This window comes from Budorcas taxicolor, chromosome 11 (assembly GCF_023091745.1).
Source record: "Budorcas taxicolor isolate Tak-1 chromosome 11, Takin1.1, whole genome shotgun sequence".
Lineage (NCBI taxonomy): Eukaryota > Metazoa > Chordata > Mammalia > Artiodactyla > Bovidae > Budorcas > Budorcas taxicolor.
Genome location: NC_068920.1, coordinates 103094912 through 103121374, shown reverse-complemented (window position 1 = coordinate 103121374; position 26463 = coordinate 103094912). Strand labels below are relative to the sequence as shown.

Sequence of the window (26463 nt, the reverse complement as noted above, 5' to 3'; positions counted from 1 at the left end):
AGAGAAGTCATTGATGCAAAATATTTTTACCTCAAATTTCAATTTGAAGCACAGATAATTTTACATGTTGAATCAGTGAGAACAGAAAATAGAAAACAAAAAATGCAGTAATGTTCTAATAGGTTCAGCGTGAATGAAATTTTCTTAAGTAAAAGGAATATGTTGTAATTTTAATTTTATTTTGTTGATTTGAGTAGAACAAAAAAAAATTAGTCCTTCATTATTGTGATTAAGAGTTGCTAATAGGCCTGCTGACGATCCAATGCAATCAATAAATATAAAATTCAATAAAAGGAAGAATTATTATATGACATTTATATCTTTTTTCAGTGTGAAATTTTGTATAATCTCCATGGAGGTAAATGTATATAGAGTATGAAATTGTGCTTCTTTGTGTGTACAAGGATATTCATTGTAGCATTTTTAAAAAATGTTTTTTAAAATTTATTTTTAATTGAAGGATAATTGCTTTACAATGTTGTATTGGTTTGCCATATAGCAACACTGTACCATTTTTTTAAAATGGTAAGACTTAACTACAACTTAAATGTCCAGCAGTCCTTAGAGTTGAAAAGATGTTCATGACGTAATATTAACTGAATTAAGCAGTTTTCTAAATGTCTATTTAATATACGAAGAAGTACATATATTTATGTTTATATTCTTAAAAATCGCTAGAAGGGAACATGTCAAACTGTTACTAGTTCTACCTCAGTGGGGTGGGATTGAAAACCCATTATTTTATAATATTATTATGTATTATATTTTTAAGGAAACAAAAAATTAAGATCTTTCTTTTAAAAGTCATATCTATTAAAAACTTTGAGAACTTAATAAAGAAACCTCATACAGAGTTTTTGGGCATGTGCATAAATAATAGTTGCTAATTCTAATCATAGTACTGACAGGAGTATGTCTTCGTTTGTTTCATTTACCCCTTTCCAGTTCCCTGAGTTCTCATTCATCTTCGTATCTAATTTATATACTTTACAAAGAAAATCATACAAATTTAATTTGTTTTAAACTTGTTTTTTGTAGGATCACTAGTGATTGAGTTCTAGGAGTTAAAAAAAAAGAAAAGACTATTTCCTTTACAGCTGCCCTGTGACCAAGCTGATTTGAAAACAGTAATATTTCCAGTTTTCCTTGTCACTTTTTCTGAGCCAGTCTTTGAGAGTTAATTCTGTTTCCATTGATAAGTTGTTAGATGTTAGTTTCTTTTTGCTCATTTTTAAACTGTCTTTATAATTTTTAGAGCTTGTTTGAAGTGAGTGTGGTCTTTGCTCACCCAGAAACAGTTGAGGATTGCCACTTCCTGTAAGTTACAACTTAACATTGCCAATTGTGCAACATTATTAATACCTTTTGATTTTCATGAAAATAGTTTTGTTCTTCTTTCTAGGGGGCCTATCAGAACTTGTCGTGTCTCTGAAGGTTTAAAGTGTGCTCTCTGATATGAGTCTAGAAAAACCAATGTGGCTCATATAGGGATTCATTTTGTCCGCTTCTGATATCCTGAGTTTAGCAGCTATGTTGTATAAAATATTTGAATTTTATCCACCCTCAAATAAACTCATTAATCTTTTATATTAACTTGAATTTTGTTTAGACGTGCAATATGCCCAGATTGTTTCAAGCCAGCCAAAAACAAACAGGTAAGGATTTCTGCTTCTTATTCTTTAGTGAGTTTTTTCTGAGCTGAATATTCACATTAACAACAAAAAGGATATGCATTAGAAATATTGGCAATCTATTATACTAAGAATAAATCTCAAACTATTTCCATTTGCTACATTCCTTTTTTTTTTAAACTCTCAACACCTTTGTGTGTGGCTCAGAAGTCGTAACACACATTCTCATGCTTGTGTCAGTGTCTGAGTTGTTTCCCCAAAATTACATCATCTGGGAGAGTATGTTTTCAGTATCATCAGGATTCCAAACTTCTGTCTAATATTTGTTTTCTAGAAATTGGTATTTTGAAAATATAATCCAAAGTAAATTGTTTCATTTAGGACAGTCCTGAGTTAATAGAACCTATTTCAGGCTACATTTGCAAAAGGGTTTTTTATTTAAATTCTCCTTACTGTCTGATGTGAGCTGGCCTTCATGTTAATGAGAAAAAATAGCTTGTATTTTTAGTTTCTGTCATGCCAAGATGGAATGGCCTGGCATGTTACTGACAGGCTGTTTTTCACAGCCCAGTTACTTAGCTGGTTTTGTATAGGCTCAGAGATTCTAGTTTTACTGACCGATGTTGTGGTTGTTAAACATAACTGATGTTTTGCTGTTGTGGTTGCTAAAAATAATATAAGTTTATCATCAAAGATACATCTTTTGGTCTTTCCTCTTACTTTGACTAATTGCTGGATCTTTTAGTACCTGGGGGAGATTGGAGGCTTGGGGAGTTTGTAACATTTGCCGAATGCCCTGTGCAGAAGTAATCAGAAATACAGATCAAGCCTAAAACCCTGCTTCCCTCCTTTTCTCACATCATGGTACATCTAGAACATCACCATGTTTGGCCAGCACCCTGAGGTTAACAGGTGAAGTTGCTCTAAGTTGTGAGCAGTAGGCCGAGGGGTTCTCATTGTTCCAGGCCCTTCCCCTCAAGCCTCGTGACCTAGAAGGACCCGGGTACAGCTGTAGCTCACTGCTTTGCCATACCAACTGGGAAGTTCTGCCCAAACGACCTGTGAGCCATGTTTATGTAAAGATCTAGCTTTATTTTTTGTCATCTTTGAGCAAGTATGTAAGTACCAGCACCAAATAATAGAGTAAGGAAATATTTGTCAAACCATCACAGACACATGCCATTTGGCCAGTAGGTGTTGTTTAGTCTTAAGTGTAGTTTTCCTACGTTATGGCTGGGAATAAGTTGAATGACCTTTTGAGATTCTTCCAGGGTTAAGATTTCATATCTTAACAAACAAGCACTTAATTTTTAATTCTAATCCTCTGACAGAGTATGGTTTAGAAAATAATTTCTTTTGTTGCTGAACTGTTTAGATATTTACATTGTTCCTATTTTCAGTCAAGTGTAGTTTCTCATAACAGAAGAAATAATTGTAACTTATCATAGTGACCACGTGAATATGCCCTAATTAGTTCTAGTATGTCTACCATGAAGTTTGGCTTTTCTTATTTTGAGAAACCCAAAGTGGGACATTTATAGATGCCCTTCTATTCAATATAGTGGATTTTATTTACTTTGTCTGTAGTTAGTGGGTGATACTGAATTGCTGGATGTCAAGACATGCTAGTTGGCTCTGTTTTACCCCTTATCCTGGCAGCCAACTCCTAAATTATGTACTGTGACCCTTGAAGGGATGTAGAGAAAAAAGAGAGATGGGTCCATCTAAATTTCTTTTGAGGTCTCAGAAAAAATATTTGAAGCACATTTCCTGCCATGTCATCATTTTTTTGTATTTGAAAAATACCACATTTTGAGGGGAGTGGGCTAGTGCAGTGAAGAAGACGTATTCTGTGAGGTCCACCTGATGTTACAGACATAGGCTAAATTGAAGAGAAGCCTCCAGTCCAGAACTGACAGGGTGGACACTGCTGTATTTTCTTTATTTTCTTGAAGCTATTAAGTATTTCTCACTTTTAAGTATGGTTTAAAATGATTATAATTTCTCCAACCATGTTCTGTTTCACCTCTGATGTTTTCTTATATAGGTGATAAAATGTTTGTTTTTTTTTCTTTTCATTTTACCCTATATAGTCAGTATTCACTAGAATGGCAGTTATGAAAGCTTTGAATAAGATAAAAGAAGAGGATTTCCGCAAGTAAGTAGAAGTACAGAAACAAGAAATAATCGTGGAATTTTAGAATAAAGAGAACGTTAGAAATAATCTGGATTATCTCTGAAACAAGACTGGATGTATTTTCGGGACCAGAATTGTGTCTTAATCTCCATTATATCCCCAGTTCCTGGCTCAGTATCTGGCACGTAGTGGTGTTCAATAAATGTTTCTCAAAGTAATATTTGGATTTATGAATCGTGTCCAACTTGTTTATCTTTTAGAAAAGGATGACTTAGCGACTTTACAGCAACAACATTGAGGTCCAAAGTGGAGGCTGACTTGCCTAAGATTGAGTGTTGGATGTTGAGCCAGGTTTCCTGATTCTCCAGGCTAGTACTAGCCCCATTATATCCCTCATCCTGGATTTCCTGTTATCATACATCTCCAGAAGAGACAGGAAAAGGCTCATGAGTTTCCTTTCTTGCTAAAGTATGCTGAACTACAATAAATCTTACATTTTAATACTCAGTGTGTTCATTTCATTAATAAGATATTATCATAGTTATCCTTCCAGAACAGCCTTGAATAAACTTCAAACAAGGAAGCTATGAGGAAGGTTTCATATATTTTGCTGACTAAACATGTCTCAGAATAGAAGTATTTTTATTAAGTTTTTTGTTGTTGTTGTTTTGACCATGCTGTGTGGGATCTTAGTTCCCCCACCAGGAATCAAACGTGTACCCCTTGCAGTTGAAGTGTGGAGTCCTCACCACTGTACCGCCAAGGAAGTCCCTGTTAAACTTTACAAACAAAAGACAGTTACTCTCTACAAGCAGTAGTGCCTGAGTTTCTAAGTGATTTCTTTGTTAAGACATCTTGGGAAACTGAAAATTTCAACACAAGCATTTTGGATTAAATACACATTTAGTCATTTATAGAGAGACTCCAGTTCTTGGAAGTTCCCAGATGGTGGACAGAGAATAAAGTCATACATTGCTTTCTCCTGTCTGTCCTCAGCTGGATTGAAGTTTCTTAGCTAAAAGACAGAGTCAGCCACATTTCACTTTTTCTGGCTCTGTGGTCTGATTTCCAAGATCATAGTTGAAATGAAAAGAGAGAAAAAATGGTGGACTACCCTCCCCACAGGTGTGCCATACTCACATGACCAATCTCTGACTGCACACCAGCTTTACCCAAATGATTGAGGATTTTGTAAGCAGCAGCAAGTGTTCATGGATACTAAAATGAACCCAGAGAGGCTTCTACTACATATGTGTGGATTTTTTCCCCCGAAATCTCAAGGTTGATGTTGAAAACTATCATCTGGGAACATGAGGCCTCCTGAGTCTGAATGTTACTAGCAGAGCCCTGATTTACTTAGTGCAGTTCTCATGTATTAAAAGTGGTCCTCCAGAGGCCCAGAAGACCCTAACAGTCCCCAAATTTAAAATTCGGGAGAGGCTTTGTCCTTGAGAGACTCAGGCTCCGTGCATCTCAGGCAGTGCTGATTCATCTTAGTTATGTGGTTCAATTTCATGTCTGGAAAATAGTAGCTGTAAAATTTATTTTGTTTTGCAGGCAGTTTCCTTGTCCTCCAAACTCACCAAAGACTGTATGCACTGTTCTTGAAATTGAATGTGCTCATGGTGCTGTTTTTGTGGCTGGTAAAATACTTAGTCTAGAATATACTTACACTGTCAATTGTCTCTCCTTTCTGAAAAACTCAATTTCTCCTCTGTTTCCTTCTTATTGTTGTTATTAGTTTCTGATTAGTTAACTCTTTTAAGAACTAGACCTGATAGTCAAGTTTATTTAGATTTTATAAGTATTCTTATGGATCACTAAAGAGATTTGATATTTAAAATGCCATGCCAAAAGGAAATGATACATCCCAGATTTTAAGTTTTCATCAGAGATGGCCAAATAGAAATATGGGTAGATGTACAGACCAAAAACTAATCAAGAGAACAGAGAGGATGTTTTATAACATGAAGTCAGTCCTGGGGAAAAAAAAAATTTATCTGCAGAGTAGCTAAACACTTGGCTTCTGATTGGAAAACAAAATTGTTGCATTGACTTTCCCAAGAGGTAAATCTGGTTAGACAGTTTTTGTTTTGAAAGCTATAGCTATTTCACAGTAATAGCTGAAATGAAATCACTCTTTAGTCTTGACTATAATACCCTGCCCTGGGGTAATAAAAGCTACCTGCCTCAACGTAGCTTTATTCATAAAACAGTGAGTCATATTCTGTTAGGGTGTTTTCTTTTTTTTTTTTTAACTTATAAAAACTGCAAAATTTCCTGTATTTGAACTCTTTGGAATACATTATCACCAATGACTCTTACACTGAGAGTATTATCAATCAGGTGTAAAAGCCGTAGTTGCTCTTTTTTTAAGTGATCCTTGGTGTGTTCCATAATATTGTAACTTGTTCAGTCACTCAGTCAGGTTAATAAGTATACTGAGCATTCCTTTAGATCTCATTGATGATTCATACCATGTCTTTAGCAATCTCTTCTATTGCTACCTTAAATTTTTTCACTGAATTTTGTGTATGTGCTAAGTCACTAAATTAGATTATAAATTAGTAGAAGGCTAAGCCTTGTTTTGTATCATAGCCCCTAGAATATTGGCACTTTAGTGGATAGTTGTTACTTTCCTTTTTATTCTGCTGTGTTAATCATACCATCCCAGCCAGGTAACCTTTATATTTCTTTGTCAGGGAGATATAATAAATACTCCAGGAATCTACCACAAACTCCTTGGATAATTGATGGAGAAAGGAAGCTGGAATCTTCAGTGGAAGAATTAATTTCAGACCATCTTTTGAAAGTGTTCAAAGCAGAAAGTAAGTGTTATAATATTCATATTTTAAATACTTGTTCACAGATAGACTTCTTGGAGGTGGCAGGAAAGATTTCTGGATTTTGTAAACCACCACCAAGTCTGGGCCCCTTGCCTGGCAGCTTCCTGTGAACAGGGATTGCCATGTCCTGAGCTCCTCTGCCCAGGGCTGGATTTGAGCCAAGCTGCCCTAAGATTTCTCTGTTCTCTCAAGACAACTGCCTTTTCCTGGGCAAATTCAAAACAATTGAAACTACTTTAAATGAATGCACTTAAGCTCTGACCTTGGGACACCTTAGCCTCAGCCTCTTATTGGGAATATGAGGAAATTAAAACACAGCTTCTATATCCATTGCTTATTCAAGAGTAACCACTGGCAAATGCCTGGCTTCCATCTTAACAGCTAAAATGTCCTAGAATAGAGTTCAGACCTAGAGAAGATAGATCAACAGCAACCATTTCACAAAGACTTAATAGTAGTGTTGTTGTTTTAATTTCTTAGGTATTAACAAGCCCAGGTTTGTGAGCTGAGTCAGACCCTGTCAAGAATATGCTTTCTTTGTCTCAGTAGGCCTGTCAGGTCAAAGGAGCAAAAAGCATCGTGATTTCACCCAGGATTAGACTTAGAGAAAGGGGACTAAGATTTCAATCAGAGGAAATCATGTATATCAGGAAAAAACATAGTCAGTGAGTAAGTGTATCATACTCTTTGGAGTAGGTCTCCTAGCATAATTAGAACATCTTTTTTGAAAGACCACCTAGACATCCATCTTTCTTTCTGGCAAACCTTAGACAAATGTGCTTTAGTAAAGGCAGACAAGTGATCGAAATGAGATGCCCTGTCCCTCCAGCTTTCTGCTTGTCAAAAGGAAAGAGAAGCACTTCAAAGCCATATCCCTTTTATCATTTGTTGCCTGTCAGGTAGGTGGGCCCTTTTTAAGAAGGCTTTTAGGAACTGTTTACTGAATGGAAAAGAAAGTAACCTAGCAACCTAACATTTTCCAAAATCTTAACAGTAAAGAATCAGGGCTATTGCCATGAACTTCTACCTACTTAATTTAATATTTACACTTTGGTTATCTCATAAGACTTATTCAAGTTACAAAGAAGTGAAAATAAAGCGTTAGCATGAAAAGTCTCTTTCAAACTCTTGTTGGGGGCCACCTTATTTCCCTTCTGTAAGAAGATACAAGATTTAGTTCTGATTTTTTGGGTTCCAAGGAATCCTCCATTACCAAGAGGGCTATAGAGGGGTTCTGAACACCTGTATGTTTCCCCCTTGCAATCTTTCATGAGGTAATTCCTTGTCATAGTCCACTTGAGAAGGAAAAAAAAATTGTCCCCAAACTGAAAAGAAAGCAAACTCTAACTGTATGTTTAGGAAATTTATAAAAAGCCACTTGAGAAAAAGCAGACCTCTGGGCCTCTGTGCTAATTGGCTCCTTGTCATGAAATAAAACCTTGTTGTCTGAAATCCCTGATTAGTAGCATCAGTTTGCTAAACTTGTGCTTCTCAGATATATTACTTGTCACTTCTGTGATTCACATCTGACAGCTCCGGGAAGATGGTTCTGACTGTTGAATCTCTACACTTTACAGCTCTATGAAAATAAGCCAGTACTGCATGAAGCAGCCTAACTACTTCTATAAAGGGTCCTTCCCCTCAGTGGGAGATACAAACTTGTTTTTCATTCACTTCAGACTGGCACGTCATATTCTCTACTTTCCAGTTCTCTAGTTAATAAGTGAAACTTTGACACACTCTCAAAACCAATGTGTCTAAGAAATGTTTTCCCAATACATTTATTACTTCACTTATTGAATAAATATTTGTCATGTCAGTTGCCTGCTGAAAACTGGTCAGTGTTTCAGCTACAGGGTAAAGTCCAAACTATTTAACTTGATATTCTGAGGCCATCATCATCTGACCTCTGCCCTTCCTTCAGTCCCATTGTCTGTCTGTCCCCAAGTATGAGGGTCACTACAGACCACTGAACCCCTTATCATTCATGTCCTTGTTTTTCCTATCATTGTCGTTCTTGATCATTCTTGTTCTTGGTTTTGTTGTTGTTTGAAATATCTGTTCCATTGAGAAGTCTGTAGAACTCACAGGATTTGGGGGATAAGGCAAGGCATAATATGAGCATTTTTTTTAATTTATTAAAATTGGAGGCTAATTATTTTACAATATTGTAGTGGTTTTTGCCATACATTGACATGAATCAGCCATGGGTACACATGTGTTCCCCATCCTGAACCCCACTGCTGCTGCTGCTGCTGCTAAGTTGCTTCAGTCGTGTCCAACTCTGTGCAACCACATAGACGGCAGCCCGCCAGGCTCCCCCATCCCTGGCATTCTCCAGGCAAGAACACTGGAGTGGGTTGCCATTTCCTTCTCCAGTGCATGAAAGTGAAATGTGAAAGTGAAGTTGCTCAGTTGTGTCCGACTCTTAGCAGTCCCATGGACTGCAGCCTACCAGGCTCCTCCATCCATGGGATTTTCCAGTCAAGAGTACTGGAGTGGGGTGCCATTGCCTTCTCCATGAACCCCCCTAAATTTCTGTTATTCATAATTGCATACAAATAAAGTTCTAAAGTTTGCCCTCCAAAGTATTTCTCAGTGTAGGGTCCAAATTTGCAACATTTTTTCTAAAAGATGTAGTAAATGCCCTTTATCCCTTAGTCTGGATTTATTGTTCCTTTGGGCTTCTCAAGAGCCTATTTTTCTGTACTTCTTTCTTGTTGATGGGCTGGAATTTTGGGGAAGCTCTTTGGGCTAGTTTATGAATTTGAGGTTTCTGATCTGATTGAGGAGTCACGGGGAGATCTATGTCTCTGTGTTCTGTTCATTCCCTCCACACCATCAGCCACAGGTTACGGCTCAGTCACTGTAGGGCCCTAGTTCCCTGAGGTTGGATTGGGGATGGAGGTGCGCAGGTATAAGACAAACTACAGCCTGCTTATGGTAATGTTTGCCCTGGTAAAATCATCCGTTGGTTCTGGATCTAAGAAAGTTGTCATGGAAGCACCACCCCCCCCCCCCCAACCCTCTGCTCCACTCCATATTTCCACTTTCCCACCCCAGTATTTGTAGCTTTTAGTCTGTGATGATCCATCTATCTTAAAATATATACTAGTTTTATTGTGGCCCCAGCTTAAGTTTGAATTTGCTTTTAGAGTCAAACTTTTTCTTTTCCCTTCCTTTCATGGAGTTTAATTCTCAAATACTGCTTTTATTTTGTTTTCTTTTGTTTTAAGAAAAAGAAGAAAGATTTTTCACCATAAGTTCGTAGCCAGTTTGGTAGCAGGGCCTTTCTCCAAACAGTGCTCTGCCTTTGGCTTTCCCATGGGATGGTGGCATGGGATGATAAGAAAGATCTGGCTTTTACCTCCCTTTAATTGTGTTACCTTGGGGAAAGTACTTAACCTTTCAGAAGCTTGGTATTCTTTCATTTAATACTTACCTCATAAGGTTACAGAAAGGAATAAATCAAATAATGTATGCAGAATTTTAGCTCAGTGTCTAACATGTAATAAGTACTCAATAAATAGTATTTATTATTATCATTGTTATTTTCAGTAGAGATTAGGACTAGAGTTTTGATGATAACTATTCCTTGGGATTCTCCTGTAGATTAAGACAAATTGGGTTTCTACCAAGGGTGGGAATGAAAGCCTAGGACTATTATGTTGCTGATTTTTTTTTTTTTCTTTCTTTATCTGCTTTCCAAAGGCTTTAATTTTTCTTCCTCTGGAAGAGAAGATGTAGATGTGAGAACATTAGGAAATGGTAAGATTACGACATCACTTGACTAGAACTAACTTTCAGATTATCACCCTTTTCAGGCAGTAGGTTTTCTGTAGTCACTTAGTCAGAATCAAAGTTGGCAGAGCCCAGAGCTTCTCCATGAGAGGAAGCCTTGTGGATTTTGGAGCTACCCTTGTAAATTATATGATTATGTTTTAACAGGGATCATTTCTTCAGAGGCCATTTTTATTGCATACATATAGGTTATAAGGGACTTTTACAGTTGTGCATTAACAAACAGGTACTTGATTTTTTCCGAAAGTCTGATTATTCATTGTTCCTTTTAATAACATTTCAGTACCAGTACAGTTTTCAAAGTGCACATCTTCATTGAAAAGATGTTCCTGCTCTCTTAGCCTTCATTTTTCTCATTTTATATTATTGCATTACAAGAAAGATGATGAGAGAGTAATCCTGAACTATTCTAGATTTATAGTCCTTTCTTCTTATGGAATCTCAGCTTTTCATTTCACTAGGCTAGGAGAATGTATTTCAACTTGGTATACCTGGGCATTGCTGCATATAACAATGTTACATTAGTGTTACCAAGTCATTTAGTGACTGTTTGGACATGATTTTGTAAATTAACACAGGCTCGTTCATGGACTTTTGGGAAAGCAGTCATTTTCACATATTGCCTGTACTGGGGTTTAGCAGCCCCCCAAAAACCCCTTGATTCTTTTCACACATTCTTCCCTCCCCCAGATGTAGTCATGTCACTGAACTTTCCGTCCTCTAGCGCTCAACTCGTTTTTTCACACCTCCTAACCCTCTTGCATTAGCCCAAATGTTAACTCCATCAACACGTTTCTGTTTCATGACGGGGTGTGTGCTGCCAGGAAGGCCCTTTGCAATTGAGCTGGTGAATCCTCATAGAGTACATTTCACTTCACAAGAAATTAAGGAACTTCAGCAGGTAAACCACTTCATGACATGGAAATTGTCATGTTTCTGCAACTCTGTAACTGAACTAGAGTTGCTAATTGTTTTTCTTTTTCTAATACTACAGAAAATTAATAACTCATCTAACAAAATCCAAGTCCGTGACTTGCAGCTTGTCACAAGGTAAGGGTAGGCTCACTGGTGATGTCTCAAGAGGGGAGTTTTGGTTGCAGATCATTTATCTGATAAGGGATTTGTATCCAGAATATATAAAGAACTCCTGCAACTCAGTAATAAGAAAACAACTCGATTAAAACTAGAGACAATGTTAAGTGCACATTTCTCCAAAGAGGATATACAAATAGCCAGTGAATACATGAAAAAGTGTTCAGCATCATTAGTCATTAGGGAAATGCACATCAAAACCACAATGAGATCCCACTTAACAAAAAAGACAGAAAACAGCAAGTATCGGCGAGAATGTGGAGAAATTGGATCCCTTATACATTCCTGTGGGATGGTAACTAGTACCACTTGGGAAAACAATTTGGCAGTTTCTCAAAAGGTTAAATAAATAGTAGCCATCTGACCCAGTAGTCCCACTTTTGCTATATACCCACGAGAAGTGAAAATGTACATCCACACAGAGACTTCTGCATGAATGCTAATAGTCACATTACTCACAATAGCAAAAAAGTGGAAACCAAAAAAATGTCTATGGATAAACAAAACGGTATATCCATACAGTGGAAAATCAGTGGTAAAATAACAGTACTTTACTTTAAAATACTGATACATGTGGCAACGTGGATGAACCTTAAAAACATTATGAAGAAGCCAGACATCAAATACCACATATTGTACATTTTACAGTATTCATATTTTATATAAAATGTTCCGAGTAGGGATGTCTATAAAGTCAACTAGTGGCTGCCAACGGCTGGGGGAAATGGGGAACGAGAAGAGATTGCAGTTGGGTGTGGAGTTTCTCTTTTGGGGTGATTAAGGTGTTCTAAAATTAGACTGTGGTAATTGCTGCACAGCTCTGTAAACGTACTAAAAATCACTGAATCGTTCAGTTAAACAGAGGAATTGTATGTAAATTATATCTCACTAAAGCTATTTTTAAAGAAAGAGAAGTTTGGGGCAAGGCTTATTTGTATTTTATAAACTCAGACAAACTTTCTTTTATTGTTTTTGTTTAGAGAGGCAATAGGACATATGAAAGAAGGTGAAGAAGAGAAGACCAAGACCTACAGTGCCTTAATATGGACAAATAAAGCAATACAGAGGAAGGACATTGAATTCCTAGATGACATAAAGGTAGTTCAGTGCTCTAATTCTTCTGTTTTTCTACTAACTATGAAAGTCTTTTTGTCTTCTCATTTATTGCCAAGTCATAGCACACTGGCTTTGGGGACCCTTGAGTTGTTGCTGTTGTTTAGTTGCTAAATCATGTCCAACTCTTTTGCAACCCCTTGGACTGTAGCCTGCCAGGCTCCTCTGTCCATTGCATTTCCCAGGCAAGAATACTGGAGAGGGTTGCTGTTTTCTTCTCCAGGGGATCTTCCCGGCCCAGGGATGGAACCCATGTGTCCTGCATTGGCAGGCAGGTTCTTTACCACTGAGCCACCAGGGGCTGTGAAACCTGGTTCTAAATTCTGGCTCTGCCATTTACTCCTTAAATGACTGAGTAATTCATCTAACCTGTCTGAGAAGCAGTGTTGCTATTGATTAGGAGTCTGACTCCAAGAACAGATAACCTGTGTACAAATCTTGGTTCTGCATTTCTTGGTTGTATGACTTCGGATGAGTTGCTTAGCTTCTTTGTGTTTCAGTTTCTTCATCGATAAAATTAGAAGAATTAAACAGGTTTAGTCACATAAGCCCTTATGATAGGATCTGGCATATAGAAAACCTTCAACAATGCTATTATTATATTTGACCATCTGCAGAAAGGAAATAGAAAACAGAATTTATCTAATAGAATTGGTGCTCAGATTAACTGCACAGATAAAACATATTGTAAATCAGTATGTCAGGGGGATATATGTAGGGCACAAATGTTTTGGCACATGCTAGATTTTCCTTCACATGAGGATGTTGCTCTTGAGGATCTACATGTTCATTTGAGTATTTCTTCCCACCTGCCCCCACCTCTTCCTGTAAAGATAACTTACTTTCACATGCAAGGAATGAGCAAAAATGGGCACAAATATGTAGTTATCACAACATTGTTTAAATGGGCAATATTTTGTAAAAATCTAGAGGGGACTGGTTTAGTCTTATGGCTTATCTGGTATGATGGACTATTACTAGCCAGATGTTAGAAACTTTATGGAAGATGAATATTCATTGACAAAGGGAAATGTTCCTGATGAATACTAAAGGGGGAAAAAAAAACAAGCTATAAGAATATAAAGGACTTCTATGGTGGTCCAGTGGCTGGGAATCCGCCTGTCAGTGCAGGGGCACGGCTTTGATCCCTGGCCTGAGAAGTTCCCATATGCCGTGGGCAACTATGCCTGTGTGCTACAACTAGTGAACCCATGCACTCTAGAGCCGTGGTCTAAAACAGGAGAAGCCACAGTAAATAGAAGCCTGCACACCACAACTAGAGAGTAGCCCCTGCTTGCCACAACCAGAGAAAGCCCGTGTGCGGCAACGAAGACCCAGCACAGCCAAAAATAAGTAAATTTAAAAAATAATAATAAAAGAATATATAGAGGATGATACACTGTGATTTAGACACACAAAGTGTGTGGTTATATATACACATATGTATGACTCTGTACCAAAAAAATGTATGGCAAAAGAAATACCATAAATAGGATTTATACTTATGAAAAACATAAATACCCAATAGAGAAAACTGGACAAATTATTTGAACAGACAGCTGAAAAAATGGCAACTCCAAATGGCCAAGAATCATTTGAAAAGATACTTTACCTCTAGACTAAAGCAACAATGACATCACTTTATTCTTCTGAGGCTAAGAATGTCTGTTGGTTGGAGGGAGAAGGCTAGTTACTTATATTTTCAATAGAAATATGAGTGTTTTAACCTTTTGGAAAACAATGTGGCAGTGACTGTGAAAATAAAAGTTTAATGGTCTACCCAGTACTTCCCCTATTGGCAATCTGTCCTGAAGAAATAAAACTTCAGTGTATAAGGATATGTGCACAAGGATGTTTGTTGACTTTGTTCAGAGTGTGAAAATCAACAAAACTGTAAACAAAGTAAATTTCCTCTGATAAGGAAATGGTAGAACATGTTGGAATATTATGCAGCTGTTTAAAAAAAAACTAAAACGTGGTCCCATTTAATTTGTGTCGTTGTATGTATATATGCCTAAACCTGTTGGTGGAAAACAGATGGAGGTAGGTCTACATCTATGACTTGTAGGAACATCCATCACACTGGCAGGGGAAAGCAAGGTGCAGAATAGTGTTTACTTTAATAATGAGTATTTCGGTGAAAACATACAGGTCACCTACTGAGAGAAGTTCATCTATAAAATGACAGGTGGACTAGATGATCCCCAGTGGGCCCTCCACTTCTTGGCTTCTGTGATTCCATATCTAAGGCCCTTTGGCTTTTGGCTCTATTATTGAGAGTCTTTAGAATGAGTTATACTAAGACAAATTTCTTTAAGATTGTGAAACAAATTTCTAAGCCTCTACTCCATGACATGCATACATGTCATTGAGAATGCTGTGGGGAAAATAGAAACCCACTTTAACAACAGAGTGACAGTTTGGGAGTAGCCATAGAGCTAATTCAGAAATAATGCTGAGATGATTGTTATAGGTACACCCTAGGTAGTGAAAAGGTCTGTTTTCATGGACCACAGCCCAAGTGGACTGATGATAACTGACATCTAATCATTTTCTTAAAGTGCTAGGGTTGAAACATTTTTCAGATATTCCTGTTGGCATCAAAAATATAAAAACTGATTACTGCCCCATTCTGAAAAAAAGTCATTTCAGATTTACTTTGTCTCCTCTTTTTTGAAGGGCAATCTAGTTTGTGTGTGTGTGTTTTGGCTGCGCTGAACCTTCACGATGAAGACGGGCTCTCTCTCTAGTTGCGGTGCACGGGTTTCTCACTGTGGTGGCCTCTTCTGCTGTGGAGCACAGGCTAGAGCTTGGCTCAGTAGTTGTGTCACAGGTCCAGCTGCCCCGGGGCATGTGGAATCTTCCCATACCAGGTATCAAACCCATGTCCCCTGCACTGGCAGGCAGATTCTCAACCACTGGACCACCAGGGAAGTCCAGGGCAACCTAGTTGTAAGGAAGAAATCATTTGTGTATCTTTATATGTGTTTCTGAAAAATTCAGCAGTATGGGAAAGCAGAGCACAGTGTTGGAGTAAATGAAGTGGTTTCATTTTGTTTACTAAAAAACCAAGAGACCAAAAAGACACACGAGTGTGTGTCAGTCTGTGTTGTGTCGGAAGCGGTGGTGTGTCTTATGGCTCAGCTTTAACTCCATTGCCTGCTCCTGGGTCAGAGTCCCAGGAATGCCTCGTAAAGGAAACGGGAAGGGCACCCCGCACCTAGTCACACCTTTAAAGCCCAGCTGCTTCTGTGCCCTAAAGTGGAGACCATATCTTTATAGATTCTATAATAATTCAGCCTTGTCCTTTTTCTTTTTTTTTGGTCTTTTTGACCAGAGTAACGTTAGACCTTATGGAGACAACTTACCTCATCCGAACAAAGTGCTTCTAAAATCAAAGAATTATAGAATCGTAAAACCTACAAGTTAGGAGGAGCCATTGACTCACTGCTCTGATAAAAGCAAGCAGTCATACCATTTCGAGTGTAGTCTTTGTCAGAACCTGCTCTTCTTTCTTGGTGGAGAACTAGATAGAGGAGAGGCCAGACAGAAATCTTTCTTTTCTCAGCATGGCTTCAGGCACTTACTAATCACATAAATCAGGAAGGAGTTGTTCCAACAAGAAATTACAGAGGATTCAAAGTTCTTGTGAACCTACATTGCTGGTTATGCCCAGTATCTATTTTTAAAATGGGGAATTAGTTGGCCTTTTACAATATTAACCTGTATTTCTTTATTTATATCTTGTGACATAAAAGGACATCTCTAATTGTGAGAAAACCAAGCCTTTGTCCCTAAAAAGCTGAGCTGTAAAAAAAAAACATGCAATGTAATTCTCAAGTAACCTGAACTGGGCTGACAAATATTGAGAGGTTCTGATTTACTTATAATTATTATTCTGAAACACCACCCTAGACAGTGATGCAGCTGTTAATTTCCCAGATATTTCCTTTTGTAGAACAAAAAGAAATAACCTTGTGAATAGGTTTATTATTATCCCTACAACATGGACACTGCCCAGGCACACAAGTGATGCTGATGTCCATTTTTCTATAAACACCATTTCTCACCTCAGTATGAATTTCTCACTGTTAGGTCACTCTGCTGGGTTAGGAGGAAAAAAAGTAAGAACATTATCTTCTAGAAGATCTCTGTTTAATGGGCAGGATGACACTCCAGGGTCCAATCAATTTTTCAATGTTAGAACAAAAGAGACCTTGGGTATCATTTACTTCAAATCAGTGATACTTTTTTTTATTTGTTTTTAAATGGTGTACTGGGGCCCAGAAGATAAGTAATTGTGGACTAGGTTATAGGAAGTCCCACAAAGTTTGAACCTTAGAGAGTACAATTTATTACAGTATTAGTTTCTATCCTGATAGTAATAGATGGGATCCTTAAGAAAACATCTATAGTGAGCCATGGATGACAAAGGAGATGCTAAGACAGGCTTCACTGGGCAGGAAAGCTGAAACATGGTCCTCATATCTTTCTGTAGGACTTAAAGATTGACCAGAAAACACCTTTACGGGTCCTTCACCGGAGGCCCCTGGCTGTGAGAACTCGCATCATTCACTCCATGGAGACATGCTATGTGGACGAGCACCATTTCCGCCTCTACCTGAAGACTCAAGCTGGAACGTATCTTTTCACCCTTGTGTAGCACTAATCCTTCCAGATTCCTATTGGGAGAATTCATGCCACCCTGGGAAAGAGGTTCAACCTTATCTTGAAACTATTCAGGAAAGGTTTGGGTTGTAGAATCTTTTTTGTCTATCTGAGGTATTTTGACCTATTAAATTTGTTTTTCAAAATGACATTGTAAATCACGAGGCAGCAGCCAATTCAATGTGAACCTTAAAATAGGTAGTGTCTTACACAATGCTGAGGTACTGAGGGCATAGTAAGGGCTCAGAGAACACATTTGATTGATTCATGCCTTTACACATTTTGCAGGCCACATATTGACAACCATATTTAGGTCCTTTCAGCATTCTGCCCCAGATGATTAAACAGGGGTGATGGATGGGAGTGGCCCCACTTCACATGCAGACCTTCACGTTATCTGGCCACTGGCCCAGAACAAGAGAACAGTCCCAGTTTAAATCATGTTAGTAATCTACTCTGCTTTGTGTGGTTCTGTATCAGATCTTGAGTGAGTGAGTGAAGTCACTCAGTCATGTCTGACTCTTTGCAACCCCATGGATTATAGCCTGCCAGGCTCCTCCATCCATGGGATTTTCCAGGCAAGAGTACTGGAGTGGGGTACCATTGCCTTCTTCAGGGGATCTTCCCAACCCAGGAATCGAACCCAGGTCTCCTGCATTATAGGCAGACGCTGTATCATCTGAGCCACCAGGGAAGTCCTTGTATCAGATCTTAGTTGCTGGGTTAAAATATATCAGGGAACTGCCTTTGCCTTAGTTTTAGTTTATTTTTCAGAAGTGCCCCAAGTTTTTATTTGTTTCTTGGTTTGATGCTATTTTGTGATTGAATAACATGAAGTATGAAACCTTCTATTTGGTACAAAACTCATGACAACTTATTGGATATAATAACAGGGGGGAAATAAGTCAAGTTTTAATTACCAAATACCATTCTTACTGTCTTTCTGTTATTAGTCTGCCACTCCTTTCCATCAGTCTTCTCTCCCCGTCTCTTTACCTACTCCACCCCAGGACTGACCAAGCTGAAATAAGTACAGGTTATTTACTCCGAAAATCTGAATTTTTGTGGTTTCAATCAAGTGATGACCTATTTAGACCAGGGGACATGGAGCACATTTGCTTATTGTAGATGGACAGTGGGTGGAATTTCAGAGAAATCACAGATATAAAAGACATACATTTTCATCTAATTTTAGCATTTGTTTTGATGTGCTAAGAAGAAATGCAGTGGTCTTATGGAGAAGCCAATGTCTTTTCAATCTCACTAACATACTTTTAGAATAAGTCTAAGGCATTAACCAAGGAAGACTATTACATGGTAAAACTTTAGATTCCATAATTCACAGAATTATGTGAATTTTTCTCGTATATTGCTCAGTATACCAAACTAGTTCATTTGACTTATACTTCATCCCTCTGGCTATGAATAAAAACTATTATGGACCTTTTAATTGGTTATTCTGGGACTTTTTCTCATCCTCCCTCATCATTGCTACTCAGAAGTAGCACTCTAAAGAGGTGAGTGAAAAGGGACAGTTGAGCAATTATGAGTTTAGCGAAGAAGACAGTTAACTAGGTAACTATATACCTTATGTTTGAGTCAAAATATTTGGTGAAAGTACAGTGAACAAATTATCAGAAAGTGAGGAAGACTTAATCATCATATTATGGTTTTAACTTTATATTTATCATCTGAGAATAAACTTTTATATTCAAATTATATTACATTTTTATACTAAGTGCTGGTTTATAGATAACATAGGCTAAATGAGTGTTTACTGAATGCTGGCAAAAACATCTCTCTCAGGTAAAATACAGTTAAGATTATAATAGAGTTCTGTGTAAGGAATATTAAGGTAATCTGAATAATTCTAGGATTAGTCACTGACTTTGAAATTTGAAAATCTATAAGAAAAATACACACACAAAAGAATTAGTTCTATTGCCAACCATGCAAGAATTGCAAACAACTAGAATTTAGAATCCTTATGAAGGGCCTTCATTAAGTCTAAATATGTACATTGTCTTCCATCCTACTGCTATTGTGTCACTGGGTCATGTTACAAGAGAAGCCATCAATAATGTCACCAGGAGTGACCCTGTGAGAACCTACCATTTGGCAGATATCTGCTGTCACTACTAAAAAATGATGAGACCAAAAAGATGGTAAAATAGAATTTGTGGCAAAAAAGAAAACAGCTCAAGTTCTTTTTTTAAAAGTATTGAACTACAGTTAATTTTAAAAATCCATATTCAAACTTTGGCACTTGGAGATGAGCCAAAAGAAAAGTCATGACTCTTGGTAAGTTTGGTGTAAACATAGGCTCTAGGCCCCAGTGTTGGCTCCCAGACTGGTAGGAATCAGTTTGCTGTAGCTTATTTATTGCCATAGCTATATTTTCTAAGATATACGTCCCAATCACGGCTCAGAAATAAACTCCCTTCTGTTGCATTTCTGCTTTTGTCATTTCCCCTCCAACCTGTCAAATCTCACCTAACAGTTGGTATTACACGACTATCTTCATTTTATCCTTAAACAAACCTCAGCTACATTAAAGAGTTTGTACATGGAGACTTTGGAAGAACCAAGCCAAACATTGGCTCTCTGATGGATGTGACTGCAGACATTCTTGAGCTGGATGTTGAGGTAAACCATTTTATTGTGGAAATGCCTGTTTATACACTGAATTCAGCCAACATTATGCTCTTGCAGCACTAAGCCAAATAGTACTGTTCACTTTAATAGATTTTGAAATTGGTCTCGTTTATGATTCTTACAAATATATAGCTAATTGACTAACTGTGCTTTACATATGACATGAGACCCTGGAACCACGCAAGGAAAGAAAGTTTTCAGTGCCCTTCACATATCCTTTGGTCTCTTTTGTAGAGAATTTAAGACAGCCTACTCAGAAACAAGTAGGGATAGAAAATGGGATGAGTCAATGGTTATATATAAAAGCAGTCCCATAAGGCTTCTATGAGGACACTTCCCTGGTGGCTCAGACGGTAAAGTGTCTGTCTACAATGCGGGAGACCCGGGTTTGATCCCTGGGTTGGGAAGATCCCCTGGAGAAGGAAATGGCAATCCACTCCGGTACTATTGCCTGGAAAATCCCATGGACAGAGGAGCCTGCTAGGCTACAGCCCATGGGGTCACAAAGAGTCGGACACAACTGAGCGACTTCACTCACTCACTCACTCAAGGCTTCTATGATACGGTATAAAAGAAATTCTCCGTTCATATTGTATGAATTGAAATCACATTACATTCTTAATTAGAAGGATGGAATGAATGGATCTTTCAGGAAATTCTCCATATTTTCCTCATGTGAGCACCAATAGGTATTGAGTCACAAGTTGTACACTTTGGTAAATATCTGATTAAAAACAGCCCCCTAGCCCACAAAAAAAAAGGGGGGGGGATTTTTGCACTTGGGAATCATCTCAGTATAAATGAAAAGAAGTGGGTATAATTACCTGGTGTGAAAACAGCCATGGTAATCAAATGATCACTGGAGCATTATTACCTTACCAGCACTTCCCTTGAGTTCTTTCAGGTTAGATTTTATACACCTCCTGTGGGACAACCAGTGATAGCACCTTGAGGGTTGCAGGGAATCTTCTTAGTAAGACTCTCATTTTCAGGAAGACAATCTTCTCCTAAAGAAAATTCCAAATGCATTCATCTTCTTTGACCTTAATTCTTAGGATAGCTTAGGAGTGTCAAAGAGCCAAAGGCCAGAGTTTCTCAGCCTTGACCGTCCACTACAATCACCTGTACAACTTTAAAAACCCAATAAATATGCCTACTTTCCCCTGTCCTCAACACACACTAGATACTGTGATCAGTAATGTTTGGTTTTCAGGCTTGCAAAACCACCCATAAATTTATATATAGGTGTTTGGTTTATGGCTATTCTCTGAAATGAAACCGAAGTATTTCTTGGCATTTGTAAAATATATAGATACACACAATACTTATTTGGGCTTTTCTAATAATAATTCCCAAGTCTTGTATTGACACATAGATTAACTTAAAAAAATAATTTTTAGTAAGTAAGTCATTTCAGGTTTTACACTTTAGGTATTAAAAACAATGTGGGCATGGTAGTTTTGTTGTTTGCTTTTTGTAGTTTTTGTTTGTTTGTTTTAACTTCTAAATTAGGCCCTCTAGGTAGTTAAGGCAAAGTGGAATTTCATACTTCTAATGCCCAGGACATGATATTTTATGTGGAGACCAATATTCTGCTACTGTAATTCCATTATAACTTAAAGATCAAGGTTTTGTTCTAGAAGAGCCAAACCAGGATGAGTAGAGATAGATAAATTCAATTTTAAAAGAAACAAAAATTCTATTAATGTGAATGCAAAAATTTCTAATCCTTTTCTAGTTTCAGGTGATCTTTCATAATGATTTATTTCACATTTAGTTGCTAAGTTACAAACATTGTTTAAGTATAAAGACTACTTTAAATGTACTACTTTATTAACATTTATTTAACATTATTTAACATTGTAAGTATAAAGACTACTTTAAATGTAGTACTGTTAAATGCAGGATGGGAAAATGAAGACTAAAAGTTGCTGAGACTTTTGAGGGAAAGTTGGTATTGCCCCCTGCATTCAATCATTTTCCCATAAATAACACTTTAAAAATTTAAATATACTCTTGACTTGTTTATAAATATACTATAAACTTGTTTTGATCAAAAAGTACAATTAAATAACTGGCTGAGTAACCAAATACTCAGTGAATTCAGGAAGAGACCTCAGGTCCAAGAACCCCAAGTCCTACAGTGGATTTTAGAGTGTTAAATTGAGATGTTCTGTGGCTATTTTCTTCCAATGCAGTTTCCTCTGTTGCATTATGTTAAAACTGTTAAATATGTACAGCATTACCAGTAAATGCTTACTAGAACAATAATGTGTTAATGACTTGTTTTCTTCCTTCTAGTCTGTAGATGTTGATTGGCCCCCTGCTCTGGATGACTAGCTTTCATACTTGGAAACAAAGAGTAGGCTTTTCCAGCTCAGCATGGACATCCATCCAGCATACACTGTAAAATGGTTGTTTTTACCCACCACCAAAATGGTTGTTTTTCCAACGGTGTCTTGGAAATCATTTGGATCATGTTGATCTATATATTTTTAAATTTGTTGTAACATCTCAGGATCTAACTATGTGTATAATTTGTGTTGAATTATTCTAAGGATGTCTTATGATTTTTCTCCAATCCCCAACAAGCCAAATTATGAATAATGAACCATTCATTTAGTTACAAAAACAGGATACATTCTCTGATAATCTGAGCAGCTCTAATTTCTTTCAGCAAAATTTCCTTCCATAAGACATCAAAATCATGTTTTAAATTTTTTAAATAATCTTGATAAAAGTTACCTCTAGATTTATGCAGCACAGTATCCTTATAATATTCTAGGATATCAAATGAAAATCTGACATCATTAATACTTTTCCCAGTAAGCTTCAAGCAAGCGATTACCAATAGAAATACTGTTTTGGTATGATCTGTCAAAATCTTAATGACTCCAAGTTACTATTCTGACAATCTAGGATTGTCAGTATGTTTCCTGGGGCAGAGGAAGTAACACCTTAGGAATTGAGGCATACCATGTTAAGAGACTTTTAAATGAGGAGACACAAGTGCCTTCAATGACTTTAATCCCAGGGATAAGATTCTGAAAAACTGACTTGCTAAACAAAGGTAAGCTGATATTATTCCAGAGTGCTTCAATATATTATCTAATTGCAAACATCTTCATCAGGTAGATAAGAGTATTATCATCTCCACTTTATAAATATGAAAACCAAAGAATAGAAGTTAACTGATTTATCTCAAATTCATCTAAAGTTCCATATCTGGGACTAGGACTGAAGTTTCCTGGTCTCTAGGGTCGTTTCTAAAAAACCTTATTATGGAGCACCTCCTACATGAAGGAGGCACCTAGAATGTCATTTTAATGCACATAACCATTGAGAACTGACTTTTGGAATTTAGATACCAAATCAAGCTTACAAAAAAATAGCCCAAGTAAATTTCATGTGAGCTCATATGATTACCATTTGTTAATTAGTTAATCACCAGTTGGTACTCTGAAAAGGAAAATCATTAAATAAGCACAACCTAAAGAAAATGGATGGATCATTAAAAGTTTCAGAAAGGAGTCTCGTTAAAATTTCAAATATAAGTGCAATTTTCATCACCATGATTCAACTTTCTGAACTTATTTTGGAACACGTGTGACCTAGATAGTATGGATTACTCAGTTTCCCATCTCTTCATTAAACATGCTTTAGAACTACCCTGGTGGTACAGTGGATAAGAATCCTCTTACCAATGCAGGGTACATGGGTTCAACCCCTGGTCCGGGAAGATCCCACATGTCACAGAACAACTAGCTCATATGCCACAACTGCTGAGCCTGTGAGCCACAACTACTGAAGCTCGAGAGCCTAGAACCTGTGCTCTGCAACAAGAGATGCCACCGCTTATGAGAAGCCCATGCACTGCAATGAAGAGTAGCCCCCGCTCACTGCAACTAGAGAAAGACCACTCACAGCAACAAAGACAAATTAAAAAAAAAACAGAAAAACATGCTTCAGAGATACTAAGTTGTATTATTAACCTTAGGAATCAGGAAAATGCTTTAACTGACATGAAAAAATTTCATATGTGAATGAAAGTGAAAGTCACTCCGTCATGTCCGACTCTTTGTGACCCCATGGACTGTCCATGGAATTCTCCAGGCCAGAATACTGGAATGGGTAGCCGGTCCCTCCTCCAGGGGATCTTCACAACCCAGGGATCGAACCCAGGTCCCCTGCTTGGCAGGCAAATTCTTTACCACTGAGCCACCTGGTAATAGCAAATAACTTTTTCATTGTTCTCAATGCCAGAAAATGAGAAAGGGATAATAGAAATAAACTTGTGGTAAAAATGTAATTGTGTGAATGTTTCTTATTTTCTAGGGAAATTTTGCTACGAGAGATCTAAATAATTTGAGAAATAGTCTTTTGTAGGTTTCTTCTTGGCTCAGCTTTGCATTTAGTAGATGTCCAAATGGAAGAATTAAGAACCTCTTTAGCAATTATTAGAAGACTTATTATACTTACTCTAATGGGATTATATAAAATTTCAAGAGGAAACAGCTGTATATACTTATTCCAACTATTCATGAGACAGACTGTTGAAAATTAATTTAGGTCTTTGTTTAATTAGAACTGAAAACATTAATAGAGTGCAAAAAATATATAGTTTTTTTGTCTATATAAAAATATTCTTAAATTAGTTTTGTGATCTTCTCCTATTGTTTAAATGTTTTTGGTTTTTTAGTAACACTTAAGGGCAAGGGCCCTTTGTACTTTATCTTTGTCCCCAGTACAGTCTTGTTTTGTTTAAGAAAGACACTGAATAGCTGGAAAAGTGAAAAAAAAATTGCTAAAATGAAAAATTTCCCTAGTAAGATGAGTGGTTTCATTTACATTATGTGAAATCAATTTAGAAATTAAATTTCTATTTCTATAAAAAGCATCTTATTTAAATATATCTTTTCTTATGGGGTTCTTCTGTTCTTTGATTTTTAACTCCATATAAGAAAATGAACTTTGATTAAGCTTTCCTTAGTTGATTTTTTTTAAATGATAGCCTTTATTATTATAGAGAAAATACATTTTATAACATTTTTCCATTTTTTTCATTTTGAAATAACTTCAAACTTGTAAGAAAAGTACAAAGACTGTTTTTTCCTGAAATATATCACCTCAAATACACTAGGTGTGTAATTCCTACAAATAAGGACAAATTCCAACAAACAAGGACATTGTTCTACTTCATCACAATGTAACTATCAAAATCAGGAAATTAACACTAATATTACTATTTTTTTACCTTTATTATTGGTTGTGGCATGCAAACTATTAGTTGTGGCATGTGGGATCTAGTTCCCTGACCAGGGATTGAACCCGGGCCTCTGCTTTGGGAGCATGGGAGTCTTAGCCGATAGACTATCAGGGAAGTCCCACTAATACTACTATAAATTAATCCACACACCTGGTTCAAGTTTCACCAGTTGTCCCAACTATGTCCTTCATAGTCAGGAATGACACTCTGCATTTAATTAAGTTTCTTTAATCTTCACTGTGGTGTTGGAGAAGACTCTTCAGAGTCCCTTGGACTGCAAGGAGATCCAACCAATCCATTCTGAAGGAGATCAGCCCTGGGATTACTTTGGAAGGAATGATGCTAAAGCTGAAACTCCAGTACTTTGGCCACCTCATGCGAAGAGTTGACTCATTGGAAAAGACTCTGATGCTGGGCGGGATTGGGGGCAGGAAGAGAAGGTGACGACAGAGGATGAGATGGCTGGATGGCATCACTGACTCGATGGACGTGAGTCTGAGTGAACTCCGGGAGTTGGTGATGGACAGGGAGGCCTGGCGTGCTGCGATTCATGGAGTCACAGAGTCAGACACGACTGAGCGACTGAACTGAACTGAACTGAATCTTCACCAATGTGATACAACTTGTCTTTCCTTGATTTTCATTAGTTTAATGTTTTTGAGGATTTCAGGCTATTTTGTTGACTATTCCTCATTTGGGCTTGCCTGAAACAAACTGAAAACTCATACTGAAAGCTGAGTTTATACCAGTACTTCCAATTCCAACCTTCTAGTTTCTCCCTTATAATTAGGTTTAGCTTGCACCTTTCTAGCAAGAATACCCACAAATGGGAGATTACCGTCTTACATCTTCTCAGATGTCACATGATTTGATACCTGCAGTTACTGGTGACTGGGCTTTGATCAGTTAATGAAGGTGATGTCTGCCAAGCCCCTCCAATTTTTAAGTTAACCCTTTTTTCCCCCTTTAATAAGTATCTTGTAGGGAGACCATCAAATTTTTCATTCACTAGTTGTAGCATTTATTGAAGACTTTCACCTGAACCAATCACAACGATTGTCAAATGATTTTCTAATTCCACCATTCATTTTACATTTACTGGTTGGCATTACACTGAATCCACATCCTTCTTGGGGATTCACGGCTTCCTATTTTATTTGATGGTTTATAATTTGTTACTGACATTTATTTTTATTTCTAAATGTTGACTTGGCCACTGGATACCCCTTCAAGCTGGCTCCTTTGTCCTTCTGA

General features: G+C 37.3%; 1 protein-coding gene across 1 annotated transcript in view; it reads left to right on the top strand.

The window, feature by feature from the left end:
* The window catches only part of PUS10 (pseudouridine synthase 10), a 73230-nt gene extending 50862 nt beyond the window's left edge, over positions 1-22368 (top strand). Inside the window, exons 6-17 of the mRNA XM_052649462.1 lie at positions 1256-1317; positions 1610-1655; positions 3725-3789; positions 5326-5411; positions 6471-6596; positions 10326-10382; positions 11240-11316; positions 11410-11465; positions 12488-12605; positions 17119-17261; positions 19835-19934; positions 22245-22368. Coding sequence (XP_052505422.1) covers positions 1256-1317; positions 1610-1655; positions 3725-3789; positions 5326-5411; positions 6471-6596; positions 10326-10382; positions 11240-11316; positions 11410-11465; positions 12488-12605; positions 17119-17261; positions 19835-19934; positions 22245-22283 — 975 coding nt within the window. The 3' untranslated portion in view covers positions 22284-22368. The remainder of the gene's footprint in view (positions 1-1255; positions 1318-1609; positions 1656-3724; positions 3790-5325; positions 5412-6470; positions 6597-10325; positions 10383-11239; positions 11317-11409; positions 11466-12487; positions 12606-17118; positions 17262-19834; positions 19935-22244) is intronic.
* Positions 22369-26463: the final 4095 nt, after the last annotated feature.